This window comes from Melanerpes formicivorus, unplaced genomic scaffold, assembly GCF_026170545.1.
Source record: "Melanerpes formicivorus ecotype bairdi unplaced genomic scaffold, bMelFor1.0.p_v2 SCAF_82, whole genome shotgun sequence".
NCBI classification, from domain to species: Eukaryota; Metazoa; Chordata; class Aves; order Piciformes; family Picidae; genus Melanerpes; species Melanerpes formicivorus.
This window is the reverse complement of record NW_027142434.1, coordinates 2,570,102-2,588,555: the sequence shown is the minus strand read 5'-3', so window position 1 is coordinate 2,588,555 and position 18,454 is coordinate 2,570,102. Positions and strand designations below refer to the sequence as shown.

At 62.0% G+C, this 18,454-nt stretch overlaps 1 protein-coding gene across 1 annotated transcript; it reads left to right on the top strand.

Moving 5' to 3' along the window:
• Window positions 1–2,129: 2,129 nt before the first annotated feature.
• INAVA (innate immunity activator) lies at window positions 2,130–17,879 on the top strand. The gene is made up of 8 exons (XM_068164647.1): window positions 2,130–2,838; window positions 4,843–4,967; window positions 5,082–5,201; window positions 8,207–8,438; window positions 12,053–12,103; window positions 12,872–13,265; window positions 14,808–15,381; window positions 16,348–17,879. The coding sequence occupies exons 1-8, from the start codon at window positions 2,793–2,795 to the stop codon at window positions 16,456–16,458; spliced, it is 1,653 nt and encodes a 550-aa protein (XP_068020748.1). The 5' UTR covers window positions 2,130–2,792; the 3' UTR covers window positions 16,459–17,879.
• The last annotated feature ends 575 nt before the right edge of the window (window positions 17,880–18,454 follow it).

Here is an 18,454-nt window from a genome sequence, read left to right as displayed (position 1 = left end):
GCGTGGTCCTGGCACATCCTTGGCGTTTCCTCGACACAGCCTTGGAACTGTCCTGGCACAGCCCTATCCCAGCCCTGGCACAACCCTGACACTGGTCTGGCACAGCTCCAGCATAGCCCTGGCACTCTCTTGGCACAGTCCTGGTGCTGTCCTGCCACAGCCCTGGGGCAGACCTGGCACTACCCAAGCATATTCCCAACATAGCCCTGGCACAGTCCTGCCATAACACTGCTGCTTCTCTGGCATAGTCCCAGCATAGTCCTGGTACTGCCCTGGCACTGCCTTGGCAGAGTCCTGGCACTGTCCTGGCACAGCCCTACTTACTCTACTTCTTGCCCATCCCTCGTGCCTGGGGACAAGGCAGGGGCAGGATGGGCAGAGGCTGTTCACCCCCAGTGGGTCCCTGCTCTGCTAAGGATGGTGGTGGCAGTGCCAGGGCAGCAGAGCACACCTCCTACCCTGGCACTGCCAGGCTCAGATCCCAGTTTGCCCTGGCACTGTGAGGGTGCCACAGCTGCAGACCATGGTGGAGATGGGGATAGTGCCCCTGAGCAGCATGCCATGCCATGCCATGCCAGGCTATGCTGTGCCATCCCAGGCTGTCTTATACCATGCAGTGCTGCAAAATGCCAGGCTGTACACTTCCATGCCATGCTGTACCATGCCATGCCATGCCACACTGTGCCATGCCACCCTACACTGTTCCTGTGCCCCTCTCCTGCACTGTGCAGTGCCATGCCGTGCCATGCTGTGCCATGCAGGCAGGCAGGAGGGCTCCCAGTGCCCCTCTCCAGCACCATGCTGTGCCATGCTGTGCCATGCAGGCAGGCAGGAGGGCCCCCAGTGCCCCTCTCCAGCACCATGCTGTGCCATGCAGGCAGGCAGGAGAGCCCCCGGTGCCCCTCTCCAGCACCGTGCTGTGCCATGCTGTGCCATGCAGGCAGGCAGAAGGGCCCCCGGTGCCCCTCTCCAGCACCGTGCTGTGCCATGCTGTGCCATGCAGGCAGGCAGGAGAGCCCATGGTGCCCCTCTCCAGCACCGTGCAGTGCCATGCTGTGCCATGCTGTGCCATGCAGGCAGGCAGGAGGGCCCCCAGTGCCCCTCTCCAGCACCGTGCAGTGCCATGCTGTGCCATGCTGTGCCATGCAGGCAGGCAGGAGGGCCCCCAGTGCCCCCCTCCAGCACTGTGCTGTGCCATGCTGTGCCATGCAGGCAGGCAGGAGAGCCCCCGGTGCCCCTCTCCAGCACCGTGCAGTGCCATGCTGTGCCATGCTGTGCCATGCAGGCAGGTAGGAGGGCCCCCGGTGCCCCTCTCCAGCACCGTGCAGTGCCATGCTGTGCCATGCTGTGCCATGCAGGCAGGCAGAAGGGCCCCCGGTGCCCCTCTCCAGCAGCGTGCAGTGCCATGCTGTGCCATGCTGTGCCATGCAGGCAGGCAGGAGGGCCCCCAGTGCCCCCCTCCAGCACTGTGCTGTGCCATGCTGTGCCATGCAGGCAGGCAGGAGGGCCCCCAGTGCCCCTCTCCAGCACCGTGCTGTGCCATGCTGTGCCATGCAGGCAGGAGGTCCCCCAGTGCCCCTCTCCAGCACCGTGCAGTGCCATGCTGTGCCATGCTGTGCCATGCAGGCAGGCAGGAGGGCCCCCGGTGCCCCTCTCCAGCACCATGCTGTGCCATGCTGTGCCATGCTGTGCCATGCAGGCAGGCAGGAGGGCCCCCAGTGCCCCTCTCCAGCACCGTGCAGTGCCATGCTGTGCCATGCTGTGCCATGCAGGCAGGCAGGAGGGCCCCCAGTGCCCCTCTCCAGCACCGTGCTGTGCCATGCTGTGCCATGCAGGCAGGCAGGAGAGCCCCCGGTGCCCCTCTCCAGCAGCGTGCAGTGCCAGGCCGTGCCAGGCCGTGCCATGCCGGCGGGCATCGCCTGGCCGTGGCAGCGCCGGGGCAGTGTGGGAGGTGTTGCTCACCTGCTCCTCCCCTGCTCCTCAAGCCCCAACCCGTCCCGGGTGGCCTGGGCGCAGCAGAGCCGGCGGCGGCGGCGAGTGCCCAGGTAAGGCATTGCCACCCCCAGCACCAGCACCGCGCCCACCCCCAGCACCCCCAACCCCCCCACCCCATCCCCGCTGCCCCCTTCCCTTCCTCCGGACCCTCCCAGCCCTGCCTCAGTTTCCCCCCTGGGCTAAAGCGGAGCCCCGCGGAGCGCGGTGGGACCGAAGCGATGCCAACCAACCTCGGGGGTGCTCAGCGCGCTCCTGCCCCTGCTCCCACCCCCTCCAGCAGGGTACTGCTTGGGCACCGCTTTCCCAGCACCACCACCGGTGCCCCCCCGGCCCCTCACCTCCCCTCCCCACCCCCTCCCTGCCTGCCTGCCGCCGCCGGCAGCGATCCACCCCCAGCCCAGATCCACCTCCAGCCCAGTTAGGAAAGAACTGAAAACTGGGAGAGGCGCCCAGCGAAACCAGTCGGGGCGGGTGCGGGGCACTTCCAGTAACAACCCCCCCCCCCATCGCTACCCCAACCCCCCCTCCAAACCCTCCCAACCCCCCTCACCCCCCCCCAAAAAAAACCAGAAGCCGCACCCCGACCACCTTTGCCCCCGGGCTGGGGCCGATCCAGCCCCACGCACACCTTTGTTTATTGTAGGTCCTACAGCAAACAGGGGCCCTCGCCTGCCGCCAGCGCTCAGCCATGAGGGTTGGGGGGGTGGCCAGGGGGGGGACACCCGCGGCTGCACCCCAAGGGGTGGCGCAGGGGCGAGGGGGGCACCCCCCTGTCGCCCGTAGGGTCCCGGCTTGGCATGGGGGAAGCCAACGAGACAGGCGGCGGCGTCCTGCTGCAGGCGGGTGAGTGCCGGGGGGGAGGGCATCTGGAGGGGGGGGCAGGGTGGGTTTGGGGTGGGAGGGTATTTGGAGAGGGGGGGCAGGGTGGTTTTGGGGTGGGAGGGTATTTGAGAGGGGGTCAGGGTGGTTTTAGGGGGGGAAGGACATTTGGAGGGGGGGCAGGGTGGTTTTAGGAGGGAGGATCTTTGGGGGGGTCAGGGTGGTTTTAGGGGGGAGGATATCTGGGGGGGGGTCAGGGTGGTTTTAGGGGGGGAAGGGCATTTGGAGGGGGCCAGGGTGGTTTTGGGGGGGGTATTTGGAAGGGGGGTCAGGGTGGTTTTAGGGGGAAGGGTATCTGGAGGGGGGGTCAGGGTGGTTTTAGCGGGGGGGCATTTGGAGGGGAGATCAGGGTCGTTTGGGGGGGGAGGGTATTTGGAGGGGGGTCAGGGTGGTTTTAGGAGGGTGTATTTGGAGGGGGGGGCAGGGTGGTTTTAGGGGGGAGGGTATTTGGAGAGGGGGGCAGGGTGGTTTTAGTGGGGAGGGTATTTGGAGAGGGGGGCAGGGTGGTTTTAGGGGGGAGGGTATTTGGAGGGGGAGGCAGGGTGGTTTTGGGGGGGAGGATATCTGGGGGGGGTCAGGGTGGTTTTAGTGGGGGGAGGATATCTGTGGGGGGGTCAGGGTGGTTTTGGGAGGAGTATTTGGAGGGGAGGTCAGGGTGGCTTTAGGGGGGTGTCTTTGGGGGGGGCAGGGTGGTTTTAGAGGGGAGGATATTTGGGGGGGGGCAGGGTGGTTTTAGAGGGGAGGATATTTGGGGGGGGCCAGGGTGGTTTTAGGGGGGGGTATTTGGAGGGGGGCAGGGTGGTTTTAGGAAGGAGATCTTTGGGGGGGTCAGGGTGGTTTTAGTGGGGAGGATATCTGGGGGGGTGGTCAGGGTGGTTTTAGTGGGAAGGGTATCTGTGGGGGAGTCAGGGTGGGGTCAGGGTGATTTTGGGGGGGGGAGGATATTTGGAGGGGGAGTCAGGCTGGTTTTGGGGGGGAGGAGGGAAACTGGAGGGGGGGTGAGGGTGATATTAGTGCGGAGAATAGCTGGGGGGGGAGATCAGGGTGGTTTTGGGCGGGGGGAGGAGAGATCTTGGGGTGCCCTAAGCTGAGAAAAGGACACTCCACGCGTGGGAGGGGGCACAAAAAGCTGCTTGGGGGGGGGGGGGATTGGAGGATTCTTTTTTTGGGGGGGGAAGAATTCTTGGGGTGTTCTTTTCCCCCCCACCCCCCATGGCACTTGGATGCACGGGGGGGGAGGGGGCACAAAAGTGGGGTTTTTGGGGGGGGCATTCTTCAGTTTGGGGGAGGGGAAGTCTTGGGGGGGGGTCCTTTTCCTTACCCACCTGTGCCCCCCACTCTCTAGGGGACTTTGGTGCACGGGAGGGGGCACAAAAGTGGTTTGGGGGGGGGGAAGTGTTGGGGGGAGGGGGCAAAAAGTCTTGGGGGGGTTCCCTTTCCCTTACCCAACTCTGTGCCCCCAACTCCCTAAGAGACTTTGGTGCACAGGAGGGGGGCACAAAAGTGATTTTTTTGGGGGGGAGAGGGGAGGATTCTTTGGTTTTGGGCGGGGGGGGGCACCTAAGGGTGACAGACTCGGGGGGGGGGGGGTCACTGGATGAGGTTTGACTCAGCCCTGAGTCTCGCTCGGGGTTGGCTGAGTCAGGATGAAACCTTCCCCATGTCTGTGTCTGTGTGTGTGTCCCCCACTGGAAAACCACAGCTGAGCCCTCAGCACCCAGGGGTGGTGCTGGGGGAAGGGGGGGGGGGGGCGGGGGGGCCCCCCCCCGCGCCCCCCCCCTCCCCCAGCACCACCCCTGGGTGCTGAGGTGGTTGCTTTCGGTTGCCTTTCTCACTCTTCGAGCTGCTGCTGGTGGGAAACGGAGGCAGGAAAGCTGTGGGTGGGGGTGAAATGAAGAGGGGGAGGGGAGGGGGGGGTCTGGGTGCTAATTAACTTTTGTGTGGCCCCCCCCCCCCTTGCCCTCCAAGGTCCTGCCAGCCCGGTGTCCCCCCTGAAGGAGAGGGCCCAGGCAGGGCGCCGGCAGCAGCAGGCGCTGGAAGCTCGCTTGGAGAGCTGCGTCCAGGAGCTGCGGAGGCTTTGCCTCCGTGAGGCTGTGAGTTGGTGGCCTCTGGGCTATTGGGGGCCCCCCTCCCCAATCCTAAGCCTTCCCCCACCCCCTCCCCAACACCTCTGTGACGCCAGCTGGGTGCCCTCATGCCGTCCCCAGGAGCTGACGGGGACCTTGCCCCGGGAGTACCCCCTGAAGGCCGGGGAGAAGCCACCCAAGGTCCGGCGGAGGATCGGTGCTGCCTTCAAGCTGGATGAGACCCTGGTGCTCCGGGGGGCGGTGAGGGGGTGCAACTGGGGGGGGGGGTGGGAGGGGGCTTTGGAGGGGTTGGAGGGGGGATGCTCCTCTTCATCCCATCCTGGAGCTGCTGGAGGTGCCACCGTCCCCGTGGGGATGCGTTGGGTCCCTTAAAGACCATCGAGGGACATGGGATCGTGGAATGGGTTGGGTGGGAAGGGACGTTCAGGGTCATCCAGTCCATGGGCAGGGACACAGAATCACAGAGTCATGGAATGGGTTGGGTTGGAAGGGACCTTCAAGACCATCTAGGGACATAGGATCATGGAATGGGTTGGGTTGGAAGGGACCTTCAGGGTCATGCAGTCCATGGGCAGGGACATAGAGTCATAGAGTCATGGAATGGATCATCCAGTCCATGGTCAGGGACATAGAATCAGAGTCATGGAATGGGTTGGAAGTGACCTTCAGGACCATCCAGTCCATGGTCAGGGACACAGAATCACAGAGTCATGGAATGGGTTGGGTGGGAAGGGACCTTCAGGGTCATCCAGTCCATGGGCAGGGACACAGAATCACAGAATCATGGAATGGGTTGGGTTGGAAGGGACCTTCAGGACCATCTAGGGACATGGGATCATGAAATGGGTTGGGTGGGAAGGGTCATTCAGGGTCATCCAGTCCATGGGCAGGGACACAGAATCATAGAGTCATGGAATGGATCATCCAATCCATGGTCAGGGACATAGAATCAGAGTCATGGAATGGGTTGGAAGTGACCTTCAGGACCATCCAGTCCATGGTCAGGGACACAGAATCACAGAGTCATGGAATGGATTGGGTTGGAAGTGACCTTCAGGATCATCCAGTCCATGGTCAGGGACACAGAATCATAGAATCATGGAATGAGTTGGGTTGGAAGTGACCTTCAGGATCATCCAGTCCATGGGCAGGGACACAGAATCACAGAGTCATGGAATGGGTTGGGTTGGAAGGGACCCTCAAGACCATCTAGGGACATGGAATTGTGGAATGGGTTGGGTGGGAAGGGACATTTAGGGTCATCCAGTCCATGGGCAGGGACATAGAGTCACAGAGTCATGGAATGGGTTGGGTTGGAAGGGACCTTCAGGATCATCCAGTCCATGGGCAGGGACATAGAGTCATAGAGTCATGGAATGGGTTGGAAGTGACCTTCAGGATCATCCAGTCTGTGGTCAGAGACATGGAATCATAGAGTCACGGAATGGGTTGGGTTGGAAGGGACCCTCAAGATCATCTAGGGACATAAGATCATGGAATGGGTTGAGTAGGAAGGGACATTCAAGACCATCTAGGCCAACAAGCTCACCATGGGCAGGGACGTGGGATCATGGAAAGATTTGGGTTGGAAGGGACCTTCAAGGATCATCCAATCCATGGTCAGGGACATAGAATCACAGAGTCATGGAATGGGCTGGAAGTGACCTTCAGGGTCATGCAGTCCATGGGCAGGGACACAGAATCAGAGTCATGGAATGGGTTGGAAGGGACCTTCAGGATCATCCTGTCCATGGGCAGGGACACAGAATCACAGAGTCATGGAATGGGTTGGGTTGGAAGGGACCTTCAGGATCACCTAGTCCATGGTCAGGGACATAAAATCATAGAGTCATGGAAAAGGTTGGGTTGGAAGGGACCCTCAAGACGATCTAGGGACATGGGATCATGGAATGGGTTGGGTTGGAAGGGACCTTCAAGACCACCTAGCCCAATCTCTTCACCATGATCAGGGACATAGAATCATAGAATCATGGAATGGTTTGGGGTTGGAAGGGACCTCCAAGTCCACCTAGTCCAACAAGCTCACCATGGGTAGGGACATGGAATCATGGAATGGTTTGGGTTGGAAGTCCCTTCAGGATCCTTCAGGATCATGGTCAGGAACATAGAATCAGAGTCATGGGATGGGTTGGGTTGGAAGGGACCTTCAGGGTCATCCAGTCCATGGGCAGGGACATAGAATCATAGAGTCATGGAAAGGGTTGGGTTGGAAGGGACCTTCAGAATCATCTAGGGACATGGGATCATGGAATGGGTTGGATTGGAAGGGACCTTCAGGACCATCTAGGGACATGGGATCACGGAATGGGTTGGGTTGGAAGGGACCTTCAGGGTCATCCAGTCCATGGTCAGGGACACAGAATCACAGAGTCATGGAATGGGTTGGGTTGGAAGGGACCTTCAAGACCATCTAGGCCAACAAGCTCACCATGGGCAGGGACATGGGATCATGGAATGAGGTGGGTTGGAAGGGACCTTCAGGACCATCTAGGGACATGGGATCATGGAATGGGTTGGATGGGATGGGACCTTCAGGGTCATCCAGTCCATGGTCAGGGACACAGAATCACAGAGTCATGGAATGGGTTGGGTTGGAAGGGACCTTCAAGACCATCTAGGCCAACAAGCTCACCATGGGCAGGGACATGGGATCATAGAGTCATGAAAAGGGTTGGGTTGGAAGGGACCTTCAGGATCACCTGGTCCATGGTCAGGGACATAGAATCATAGAGTCATGAAAAGGGTTGGGTTGGAAGGGACCCTCAAGGCAATCTAGGGACATGGGATCCTGTCATGGGTTGGGTTGGAAGGGACCTTCAAGACCACCTAGCCCAATCTCTTCACCATGGTCAGAGACATAGAATCATGGAATGGTTTGGGTTGGAAGGGACCTCCAAGTCCACCTAGTCAAGCAAGCTCACCATGGGCAGGGACATGGAATCATGCAATGGTTTGGGTTGGAAGGGACCTTCCAGTTCCAACCCCCTGCCATGGGCAGGGACACCTCCCACCAGCCCAGCTTGCTGAAGGCCTCATCCAGCCTGGCCCTGCACCCCTCCAGGGAGGACAATTAGACCCTCATCCCCATCCCAGGGCAGCAAGCCATCCTCCCTCCTCGTTACGCAGAGCCTTCGTTCCCCTTCAAGCGCGCTGGCTGCTGGTGGGGGTGGGTGGGGGTGGGTGGATGGGGGCGGGGGTGCTGAGCACCTCCCCTCCCTGGCCAGGACCCTCTGAGCGCCCTGGAGCGGGACCTGGCGCTGCAGCTGCAGATCGCCAGGGCTGCCAGGCGGCTGTGCCGCGAGGAGAACATCAGCAAGAGGCTGCGCAAGCACCGGCAGACAGCTGCCCTGCTGGAGGAGCAGAAGCTCAGGGACCTGCAGAGTGTCCTCAACCAGAGACGGCTCCTGGCTGGCCGCAGGCCTCTCTCCTCCTGCCCTGCCCCTGCTGCTGCTGAGGGTGAGCCTCCCCCCGGGCCCTCTGGTGTGTGTCCCAACCCCCCCCCCCCCTCCCGGCTGCCCCTGACCGCTGGTGGCTCCTGGGGGTGATGCTGGAGGTTTGGAGGGGCAGGAATGGATGCAGCTCGGTTGGCTGTCCCCCTGGGCTGGGTGCCTGTGCACCCCAGGATGGCTGCTGCTCCCTGGGGACGTCTCAGTGCAGTGTCCCCCAGTGGATGCACCCCAATTGCCTATCCCTGGTGAATGCACCCCCCCGAATGTCCCATCTCCAGTGCATGACACCCCTCAGATGCACCCCAATATCCCACCTCCAGTGCATGGTCCTTCCCCTGAGGATGCAGCCCAGTTTCCCATCCCTGGTGAATGCCTGGATGCACCCCAATTTCCTATCCCTGGTGAATGCACCCCCCAATTTCCCATCTCCAGTGCATGATCCCCTCTGGTTGCACCCCAATATCCCATTCCCAGTGAATGCTCCCCCAGTCCTTCCATCCCTGCTGAATGCACCCCCTCAAATTTCCCATCTCCAGTGCGTGATCCCCCCTGGATGCACCTCAATATCCCATCCCTTGTGAATGCACCCCAAAAATGTCCCATCTCCAGTGCATGACACCCCTCAGATGCACCCCAATATCCCACCTCCAGTGCATGATCCTTCCCCTGTGGATGCACCCCAGTTTCCCATCCCTGGTGAATGCAGCCCCAGTTTCCCATCTCCAGTGCATGACACCCCCCAGATGCACCCCAATATCCCATCCCTGGTGAATGCACCCCCAAATTTCCCACCTCCAGTGCATGGTCCTTCCCCTGTGGATGCACCCCAGTTTCCCATCCCTGGTGAATGCCTGGATGCATCCCAATTTCCTCTCCCTGGTGAATGCAGCCCCAGTTTCCCATCTCCAGTGCATGATCCCCCCCTGGATGCACCCCAATGTCTCATCCCTGGTGAATGCACCCCCAAATTTTCCATCTCCAGTGCATGATTCCCCCCTCCAGTTTCACCCCAATTTCCTATCCCTGGTGAATGCACCCCCCCAAATATCCCATCTCCAGTGCATGATCCCCCTCAGATTCACCCCAATATCCCATTCCCAGTGAATGCCCCCCCAGTCCTTCCATCTCTGCTGAATGCACCCCCAATTTCCCATCTCCAGTGCATGATTCCCCCCCCCCAGTTTCACCCCAATATCCCATCCCTTGTGAATGCACCCCAAAAATGTCCCATCTCCAGTGCATGACACCCCTCAGATGCACCCCAATATCCCACCTCCAGTGCATGATCCTTCCCTTGAGGATGCAGCCCAGTTTCCCATCCCTGGTGAATGCCTGGATGCACCCCAATTTCCTATCCCTGGTGAATGCACCCCCCAATGTCCCATCTCCAGTGCATGACACCCCCCAGATGCACCCCAATATCCCATCCCTGGTTAATGCTCCCCCAGTCTTTCATCCCTGGTGAATGCAGCCCCAAATTTCCCATCTCCAGTGCATGATCCTTCCCCTGAGGATGCACCCCAGTTTCCCATCCCTGGTGAATGCAACCCCAGTTTCCCATCTCCAGTGCATGATCCCCCCTGGATGTACCCCAATATCCCATCCCTGGTGAATGCACCCCCCAAATGTCCCACCTCCAGTGCATGATCCCCCCCAGATGCACCCCAATATCCCACTCCCAGTGAATGCTCCCCCAGTCCTTTCCATCCCTGCTGAATGCACCCCCAATTTCCCATCTCCAGTGCATGATCCCCCCTGGATGTACCCCAATATCCCATCCCTGGTGAATGCACTCCCCAATGTCCCATCTCCAGTGCATGACACCCCCCAGCTGCACCCCAATATCCTATCCCTGCTGAATGCACCCCCAAATTTCCCATCTCCAGTGTATGATCCCCCCTGGATGCACCCCAATATCCCATCCCTGATGAATGCACCCCCTTGGGTGCACCCCTAAGTGCAGACCCCTGGTGAACACCTCCCAGTGCTTCAAGCCTGTTGAGGGTACCCTCATGAATGCACCCCAATATGTGACCCCCCCCAGTGAATGCACCCCAACAGCTCATCCCTGGTGATTGCACCCCATGAATGCACCCCCAAAACTTCACCCCCCTGTGGCTGCACCCCAGCTCTTCACCCTGCTGCGCCATGCCCAGCGACTGCACCCCAAAACTTCATCCCTGGTCATCATAGCTCCACGAATGCACCCCAGAACTTCATCCCCCTGTGGCTGCACCCCTGTGGCTGCACCCCAATGCTTCAGCTCACCGTCCCTGGTGACTGCACCCCATGGCCACCCCTCATCCACCACCCTCAGCGACTGTACCCCGACGGGTGGCAAGGTTTGGCCTGCTGCTGTGTCCCCATCCTGCTGGCAGCCCCCCAGGCAGGTCCCCCCCACAAAGCTCCCCCCCAGCTTCAGCCCCACCACCCTCCTGGGGCTCCCACATCCATCACCCCCCCCCGCCCCGAACCAGGGAGACATCGTGCTGCTGCTGCTCGCTCCTTCCCTGCCGGTGCCCCCAAACCTTCCCAGCACCCCAGCTCCTGCCCGGCCTGGGCAGGCTGGGAGCTGCCCGCAGCACAGCTTGGCGGAGCCGGCCGGGCCGGTAGCGCCACCGTCCCGGAGCGTGTCGGGGCAGGCGGCGTGGGAGCCGCGGAGCGGAGGCCCCCGGGGACGCGTTGGGTGGCGGCGGCTGCCGTGGGAGAGTTTTGGCAGCCGGCGGCGGCATCGGCACGGCTCTCACCCATCCCCATCCCCGGCGCGGATCTCACCCATCCCCGTGCCCTGCACGGCTCTCACCCATCCCCGTGCCCTGCACGGCTCTCACCCATCCCCGGCGCGGATCTGACCCATCCCCGGCACTGCTCTCACCCATCCCCAGCGCGGATCTCACCCATCCCCGGCACGGCTCGCATCCGTCCCCATCCCCAGCACTGCTCTCACCCATCCCCATCCCCGGCGCGGACCTCACCCATCCCCGGCGCAGCTCTGACCCATCCCCTGCACTGCTCTCACCCATCCCCGGCACAGCTCTCACCCACCCCCTGCACAGCTCTCACCCATCCTCAGCGCAGCTCTGACCCATCCCCTGCACTGCTCTCACCCATCCCCTGCACTGCTCTCACCCATCCCCTGCACTGCTCTCACCCATCCCCTGCACGGCTCTCACCCATCCCCTGCACTGCTCTCACCCATCCCCTTCACTGCTCTCACCCATTCCCTGCACTGCTCTCATCCATCCCCTGCACTGCTCTCATCCATCCCCTGCACTGCTCTCACCCATCCCCTGCACAGCTCTCACCCATCCCCTGCACTGCTCTCACCCATCCCCTGCACAGCTCTCACCCATCCCCTGCACTGCTCTCACCCATCCCCTTCACTGCTCTCACCCATTCCCTGCACTGCTCTCATCCATCCCCTGCACTGCTCTCACCCATCCCCTGCACTGCTCTCACCCATCCCCTGCACTGCTCTCATCCATCCCCTGCACTGCTCTCACCCATCCCCTGCACTGCTCTCACCCATCGCCACCCCCTGCCCCTCTCTCACCCATCCCCATCCCCTGCCCGCCTCTCACTCATCCCCTGCCCCTCTTTCACCTCTCCCCTGCCCTGCAGAGCTCAGTGCCTCTGATGACAGCTCCCTGTCAGACACCGGCCTGGAGGAGGGTAAGGGGCTGCAGGGGCCAGGGTGGGGGCAGTGAACCCTGAGCATCCCTACCGTGCTGACACTCTCTGTGTCCCCTCCATGCCACCTCCATGTGTCCCCTCCATCCCAATCCCCATGTCCACTCCATGCCATCTCCATAAAGTCTCCCCCATCCCAACCCCCATGAGTCTCTCACATCCTAAGCCCCATGTGTCCCCTCCATCCCAATCCCCACATCCCCGCCATCCCATCTCCATGTGTCCCCTCCATCCCAAGCCCCAGGTGTCCCTTCCATCCATCTCTGTCCCCTCCATCCCAATCCCCATGTCCCCTTTACCCCAAGCCCCAGGTGTCCCTTCCATCCATCTCTGTCCCCTCCATCCCAAGCCCCATGTCCCCTTCACCCCAAGCCCCAGGTGTCCCTTCCATCCATCTCTGTCCCCTCCATCCCAAGCCCCATGTCCCCTTCACCCCAAGCCCCAGGTGTCCCTTCCAACCATCTCTGTCCCCTCCATCCCAAGCCCCATGTCCCCTTCACCCCAAGCCCCATGTGTCCCCTCCATACCTCTCCCTGTATCCCCTCCATCCCAATCCCCACGTCCCCTCCATCCCAAGCCCCATGTCCCCTTTACCCCAAGCCCCAGGTGTCCCCTCCATCCATCTCTGTCCCCTTCATCCCAAGCCCCACGTCCCCTTCATCCCAAGCCCCATGTCCTCTTCATCCCAAGCCCCACGTGTCCCCTCCATCCCATCTCCATCTTCACCTCAGTCCTCAATCTCTCCTACAGAGGAGATGAGGCCGCTGGGACCTGCCACCCCAAGCGGGTCCCCATCCTCTGAGGACCCCACTGAGGAGGAGGAGGGCTTGGGGTCCCCACCAGTCCTCCCCAGCCCCTGGCGGGAGACCAGCCTCGACAGACCCTATGAGAGGGCCAGGAAACCCGGAGCCAACCCGGGGGATGGGGAACCTCGGGGCTCCCACTGCTACCCTGGGTCCCCACCCGCCGCCTCCTCAGCCCCTGGCAGCCCTGACCCTGCGGCCTCGCTGGTGCCCAGGGTCGGGGACGTCCCTCCCTACCGCTTCGTGCCCATCAGGACCCTGGTGCTGTGCCGGCAGGCAGGCTCCAGCGCTCCCAGCACCCCGGAGCCGTCGTGCAGGAGGGGCCAGTCGCAGTCCCTGAGGTGTGTCACGTGCATGGGCAGGGGGGACAGAGGCTTCTGCAAGGAGGGTTAGAGGCAGCCCCATGGGGGAGGGGGATGGAGACAGTCCTGTGGGGAGGATGGAGCTGAATCCATGAGGAGGAGGATGGAGATAATCTATTCTGGGAGCATGGACATAACCCCACAGGGAAGATGGAGTTAAATCCACGGAGAGGAGATTGGAGACTATTATGGGAGGATGGATGCAGCCCCATGGGGAGGATGGAGTTAAATCCATGGAGAGGAGATTGGAGACTATTATGGGAGGATGGACACAGCCCCATGGGGAGGATGGAGTTGAATCCATGGAGAGGAGGTTGGAGACTATTATGGGAGGATGGATGTAACCCCATGGGGAGGATGGAGTTAAATCCATGGAGAGGAGGTTGGAGGTAATCTGTTATGGGAGGATGGACATAACCCCACAGCGAGGATGTTGGAGATAATCCCATGGGGAGGATGGAGCTAAATCCATAGGCAGGAGGATGGAGTTAAATCTATGGGCAGGAGGATGGAGCTAAATCTATGGGCAGGAGGATGGAGCTAAATCCATGGGCAGGAGGATGGAGTTAAATCTATGGGCAGGAGGATGGAGCTAAATCCATGGGCAGGGGGATGGAGTTAAATCTATGGGCAGGAGGATGGAGCTAAATCCATGGGCAGGAGGATGGAGTTAAATCTATGGGCAGGAGGATGGAGTTAAATCTATGGGCAGGAGGATGGAGCTAATCCATTAGGGAGGATGTACAGAGCCCCATGGGAAGAAGGATGGAGATAAATAATCCCATGGGGAGGATGGAGCTAAACCCATAAGGAAGAGGTTGGAAATAGCTCCACTAGAAGGAGGATGGAGATATCCTCGTGGGGAGCATGGAGCTAAAGCCACAGGGAGGTAGCTGGAGATAGTCCCATGGGGAGGAAGATGGAGCTTAACCCTCTGGAGAGGGGGTTGGAGGGAGGATGGAGCAAACCCTGTGGAGAGGATGATGACAACCTCGTGGTGAGGATGAAGAGACTCTTTAGGGTGTCAGGTAATGAGGCTGGGGGGAATGGAACAGAACTAGACGTGGGGAGATTGAGATTGGCTGTGAGGAAGAAGTTGTTGGCCAGGAGGGTGGTGAGAGCCTGGCCCAGGCTGCCCAGGGAGGTGGTGGAAGCCTCCTGGCTGGAGGTGTTTGCAGCCAGGCTGGAGGTGTCTGTGAGCAACCTGCTGTGATGTGAGATGTCCCTGCCCATGGCAGGAACTGGGTGGTCCTTGAGCTCCCTTCCAAGCCTGACAGCTCTGTGATTCGATGAAGATAACCCCATGGAGGGGCTGGACACAAATCCGTCTGACCCTAGGGAGATGATGGACCCCAGAGCGTGGGGGGTGTGGAGATCTCTCCGTGGGAGGAGGGTGGAGCTCCACGGGGATCATGGATCTCACCCCGTGGGGATGCTGCACCTTGCACCCGCGGGGCACTCAGCCCCCACTCCCCCTTTTCCCTTGTCTCACGCTGACCCTCGATGCCCTCTTGCCCGCAGGGTGGAGGGGTGCTGGCAGCCCGGCGAGCCCCGGGGCCGCAGCGCCGTGCCCCGCCGGCGGCCCACGTACTACACGGTGACCGTCCCCACCTCCTGCATCCCCCCCACGCCCGGCCCCACCTGTCGCTCCGGCTCTGACGACAGCATCTCCGACCTCTCCAGCGTCTCCCACGCCACCTCCCCGGGCAGCAGCAGCCCCGACGTCTCCTTCCTGCGCCCGCCACCCCTCACCGAATCCGGTTTCTACCCCCGGGGCGGCCCCCACCGCTTGCTGGCCCCCGGCGGGCCCCCAGCTTTCCTCTACGAGCAGGACCTGGCCCCGCTGCGCTACCAGCGCCTGGTGCCGTCGCACAGCCGCATCGTGCGCACCCCCTCGCTGAAGGACTACGCCCCCATGGGGGGCCGGGGGCTCTCCAAGGCGGCCGTGACCGAGGAGCTCAAGTCGTGGCACCAGCGTGCCCGGCTGCGGGGTGCCCGCCCGCACTCCCTCGATCGGCAAGGAGCCTTCCGAGGACCTCGTGGTGGCGTCACCAGGGATGTGCCCGTCACCCGTGGACTCCTGCCGCGGGCTCAGGTAGGGTTTGGGGTCCAGGCTGGTGCAGGAGGGGGAGGGTGGGGGGCACTGCGGTGTCTGGCCCCTTGTGGGGACCCCCCCATGGGTGCTGCCCTAGGGGACGCCGGGTGGCATGAGTTGTCACCCTGAGGTGGTTCAGTGACAAGTGGGGTGCCGTGAGAGTCCCCAGAGCAGGAGTGGGGTCCTGAGGGGGTCCATGGGGAGGATTTGGGGTCCTATAAGGGTTCTTGGGGAGGGACAGAGACCCCATGAAGATCTCTGGAGAAGGTCCTGGGGAGGTCACTCAGGCAGGACCATGGTCTTAGGGTGGTCTTGGGTCAGGATGGGGTCTCTCAGGGCAGGCACAGGGTCCCATGAGAAGAGCCTGGGGTCCCATGAGGGCCCCTGGGGCAGAACTATGATCCCAAGACGGTCCATGGGGCAGGCCCATGGTCCCAGCAGGGTCTCTAGGGCAGAGCTGGAGTCCTGAGGGGGTCCCATGGCCAGGGCCAAGACCTCCATGAGTGTCTTTGGCTCAGGAGCGATGCCCCTGAAGGTCCTTTGGGGCAGGATGGGAACTCTCAGAGGGTTCCTCTGAGCAGGTCCAAGGCTCCATGAGCAGTGTTTGGGTCCCACGAGGGTCCCTGGGCTCCCTTGAGAGTCCCTGGGGCAGGACCAGGACCCCGAGGAGGTCCCTTGGGCAGTACTGGGGTCCCACATAGGTCCCTGGGCTCCCTTGAGGGTCCCTGGGGCAGGACCTGGGTGTCCCTGAACAAGAAGGGGTCCCTGCAAATATTTTGGGGTCCCCTCTCCCTCCTCGGTGGTGGGCCAACCAGGATGGGTGGGCACCCCTGGGCACCATGCTGGGCAAGTCAGGACCTGCAGACACCCTCCCCCCGCATTTCCCACGCCCCGGGAGGTGGCCCCCGGGTGCCGGCGTGGCGTGGGGTGGGCTGCGGGCACCCACCGGCTCCTTTGCCCACGCAGGGCCCCCCGCTGCAGGCCCCCCCGCTGCAGGGCCCCCCGCGGCGCCCCCCGGCCGGCGTGCCCGTGCAGGTCCACGTGCCCGAGAACGGCGAGATCGTCACCCAGGTTTGAGAGGGGACAGCGCCCCCCGGCGGCCGCACGGCCTGGCTGGCCCAGGGACACCGCCGCGGGCATGGGCGGCGCCGCAGCCACCCCCCCTCCGCTTGGCACTCCTGGGGTGCCTGGGGCTGGAAGGAAGCAGCTGGGGCTGGGCCCCCACCCTGTCCCTGTCCCTCACCCTGACCTGATGCTGATGATGCCACCATGACCCTGGTGCTGAGGGTGCCACCATGACCCTGGTGCTAAGGGTGCCACCATGACCCTACCACCATGACTCCAGTGCTGATGGTGCCACCATGACCCTGATGCTGATGATGCCACCATGACCCTGGTGCTAAGGGTGCCACCATGACCCTACCACCATGACTCCAGTGCTGGTGATGCCACCATGACCCTGGTGCTGATGGTGCCACAACTCCAGTGCTGATAGTGCCACCACGACCCTGCCACCATGACTCCAGTGCTGATGGTGCCACCATGACCCTGCCACCATGACTCCAGTGCTGATAGTACCACCATGACCCTGGTGCTGAGGGTGCCACCATGACCCTGCCACCATGACTCCAGTGCTGATGGTGCCACCATGACTCTGCCACCATGACCCTGGTGCTAAGGGTGTCAGCATGACCCTGCCACCATGACTCCAGTGCTGATGGTGCCACCATGACTCTGCCACCATGACTACAGTGCTGATGGTGCCACCATGACCCTGCCACCATGACCCTGGTGCTAAGGGTGCCAGCATGACCCTGCCACCATGACTCCAGTGCTGATGGTGCCACCATGACCCTGGTGCTAAGGGTGCCAGCATGACCCTGCCACCATGACTCCAGTGCTGATGGTGCCACCATGACCCTGGTGCTAAGGGTGCCAGCATGACCCTGCCACCATGACTCCAGTGCTCATAGTACCACCATGACCCTGATGCTGAGGGTGCCACCATGACCCTGCCACCATGACTCCAGTGCTGATGGTGCCACCATGACCCTGCCACCATGACTCCAGTGCTGATGGTGCCACCATGACTCTGATGCTAAGGGTGCCACCATGACCCTGCCACCATGACTCCAGTGCTGATGGTGCCACCATGACCTCGATGCTGATGATGCCACCATGACCCCCATGCTGACGGACAGTGCCACCATGACCCTGGTGGTGATGGAGCTGTCACCACGACCCCAGTGCTGTTGATGCCACCATGACCCCTGTGCTGATGTGCCACCATGCCTCCAGTGCTGATGGTGCCACCATGCCCTCAATGCTGACAGTAGCACCATGACCTCAGTGCTGATGATGCCACCGTGACCTTGATGGTGTCACCGTGCCCCCGGTGCTGGTGGTGCCACTGCCATCCTTGATCTGGGTCTCTAATAAAGGTGGTCCTTGGGGTGCTCTTGTCCTCGACAGCCCCTTGGGATTCACCATCTCTGTCCCCTGCTGGGGTCCCCATCCCCTTGATTCAGTACTGGGCTGGCACTGACAGGGATGGGGTTTGGGGGTGTAGGGGTCTGGGGGTACAGGGGTCTGGGGGGTACCTCTGTGGGTTCTGGATAATGAGGGGGTGACCTCAGTAACAAGAGGGGTTCCCAGGTCCAGCTGTGTTGCCCACTGGCAGCCAATGAGGCCTTGGCCCATCTGGGAGGGGGTTCTGGGGAGGGGGGTACGGGGCAAAGGGGTGTTGGGGAGGGGAGATGCCAGGGAAGGAGGCACTGGGGAAGGGCAGTGTCAGGGTAAGGGAAGAGTTTGAGGGGTGGGTGGGGGTGCAGGGGGGCAGTGGTGCAGGGGGGCAGTGGGGGGATGAAGGGATGGGGAAGGGGAGGGGTACAGAAGCAGGGGGAAGGGGAGGGGTGCAGGGGAAGGATGGGGTAGGAAAAAAGGGTGCTGAGGAGGGCAGGGGGCAGGGAAATAGGAGGTGCCAGGGTGGGCAGGAGCAGCAGCGGGGCACAGGGCAGGGCAGTGCCGGCAGCTTCCCCCACCTCCCCGAGCAGCGCCGCCCGGCCCTGCCCCA

Coding starts and splice junctions, on each gene's coding strand:
- INAVA (XM_068164647.1), top strand. CDS start 2,793: ATGGGGGAAGCCAACGAGACAGGCGGCGGCGTCCTGCTGCAGGCGG. Junction 4,968..5,081: donor GGCTTTGCCTCCGTGAGGCT/GTGAGTTGGTGG, acceptor TGCCGTCCCCAG/GAGCTGACGGGGACCTTGCC. Junction 15,382..16,347: donor GACTCCTGCCGCGGGCTCAG/GTAGGGTTTGGG, acceptor TTGCCCACGCAG/GGCCCCCCGCTGCAGGCCCC.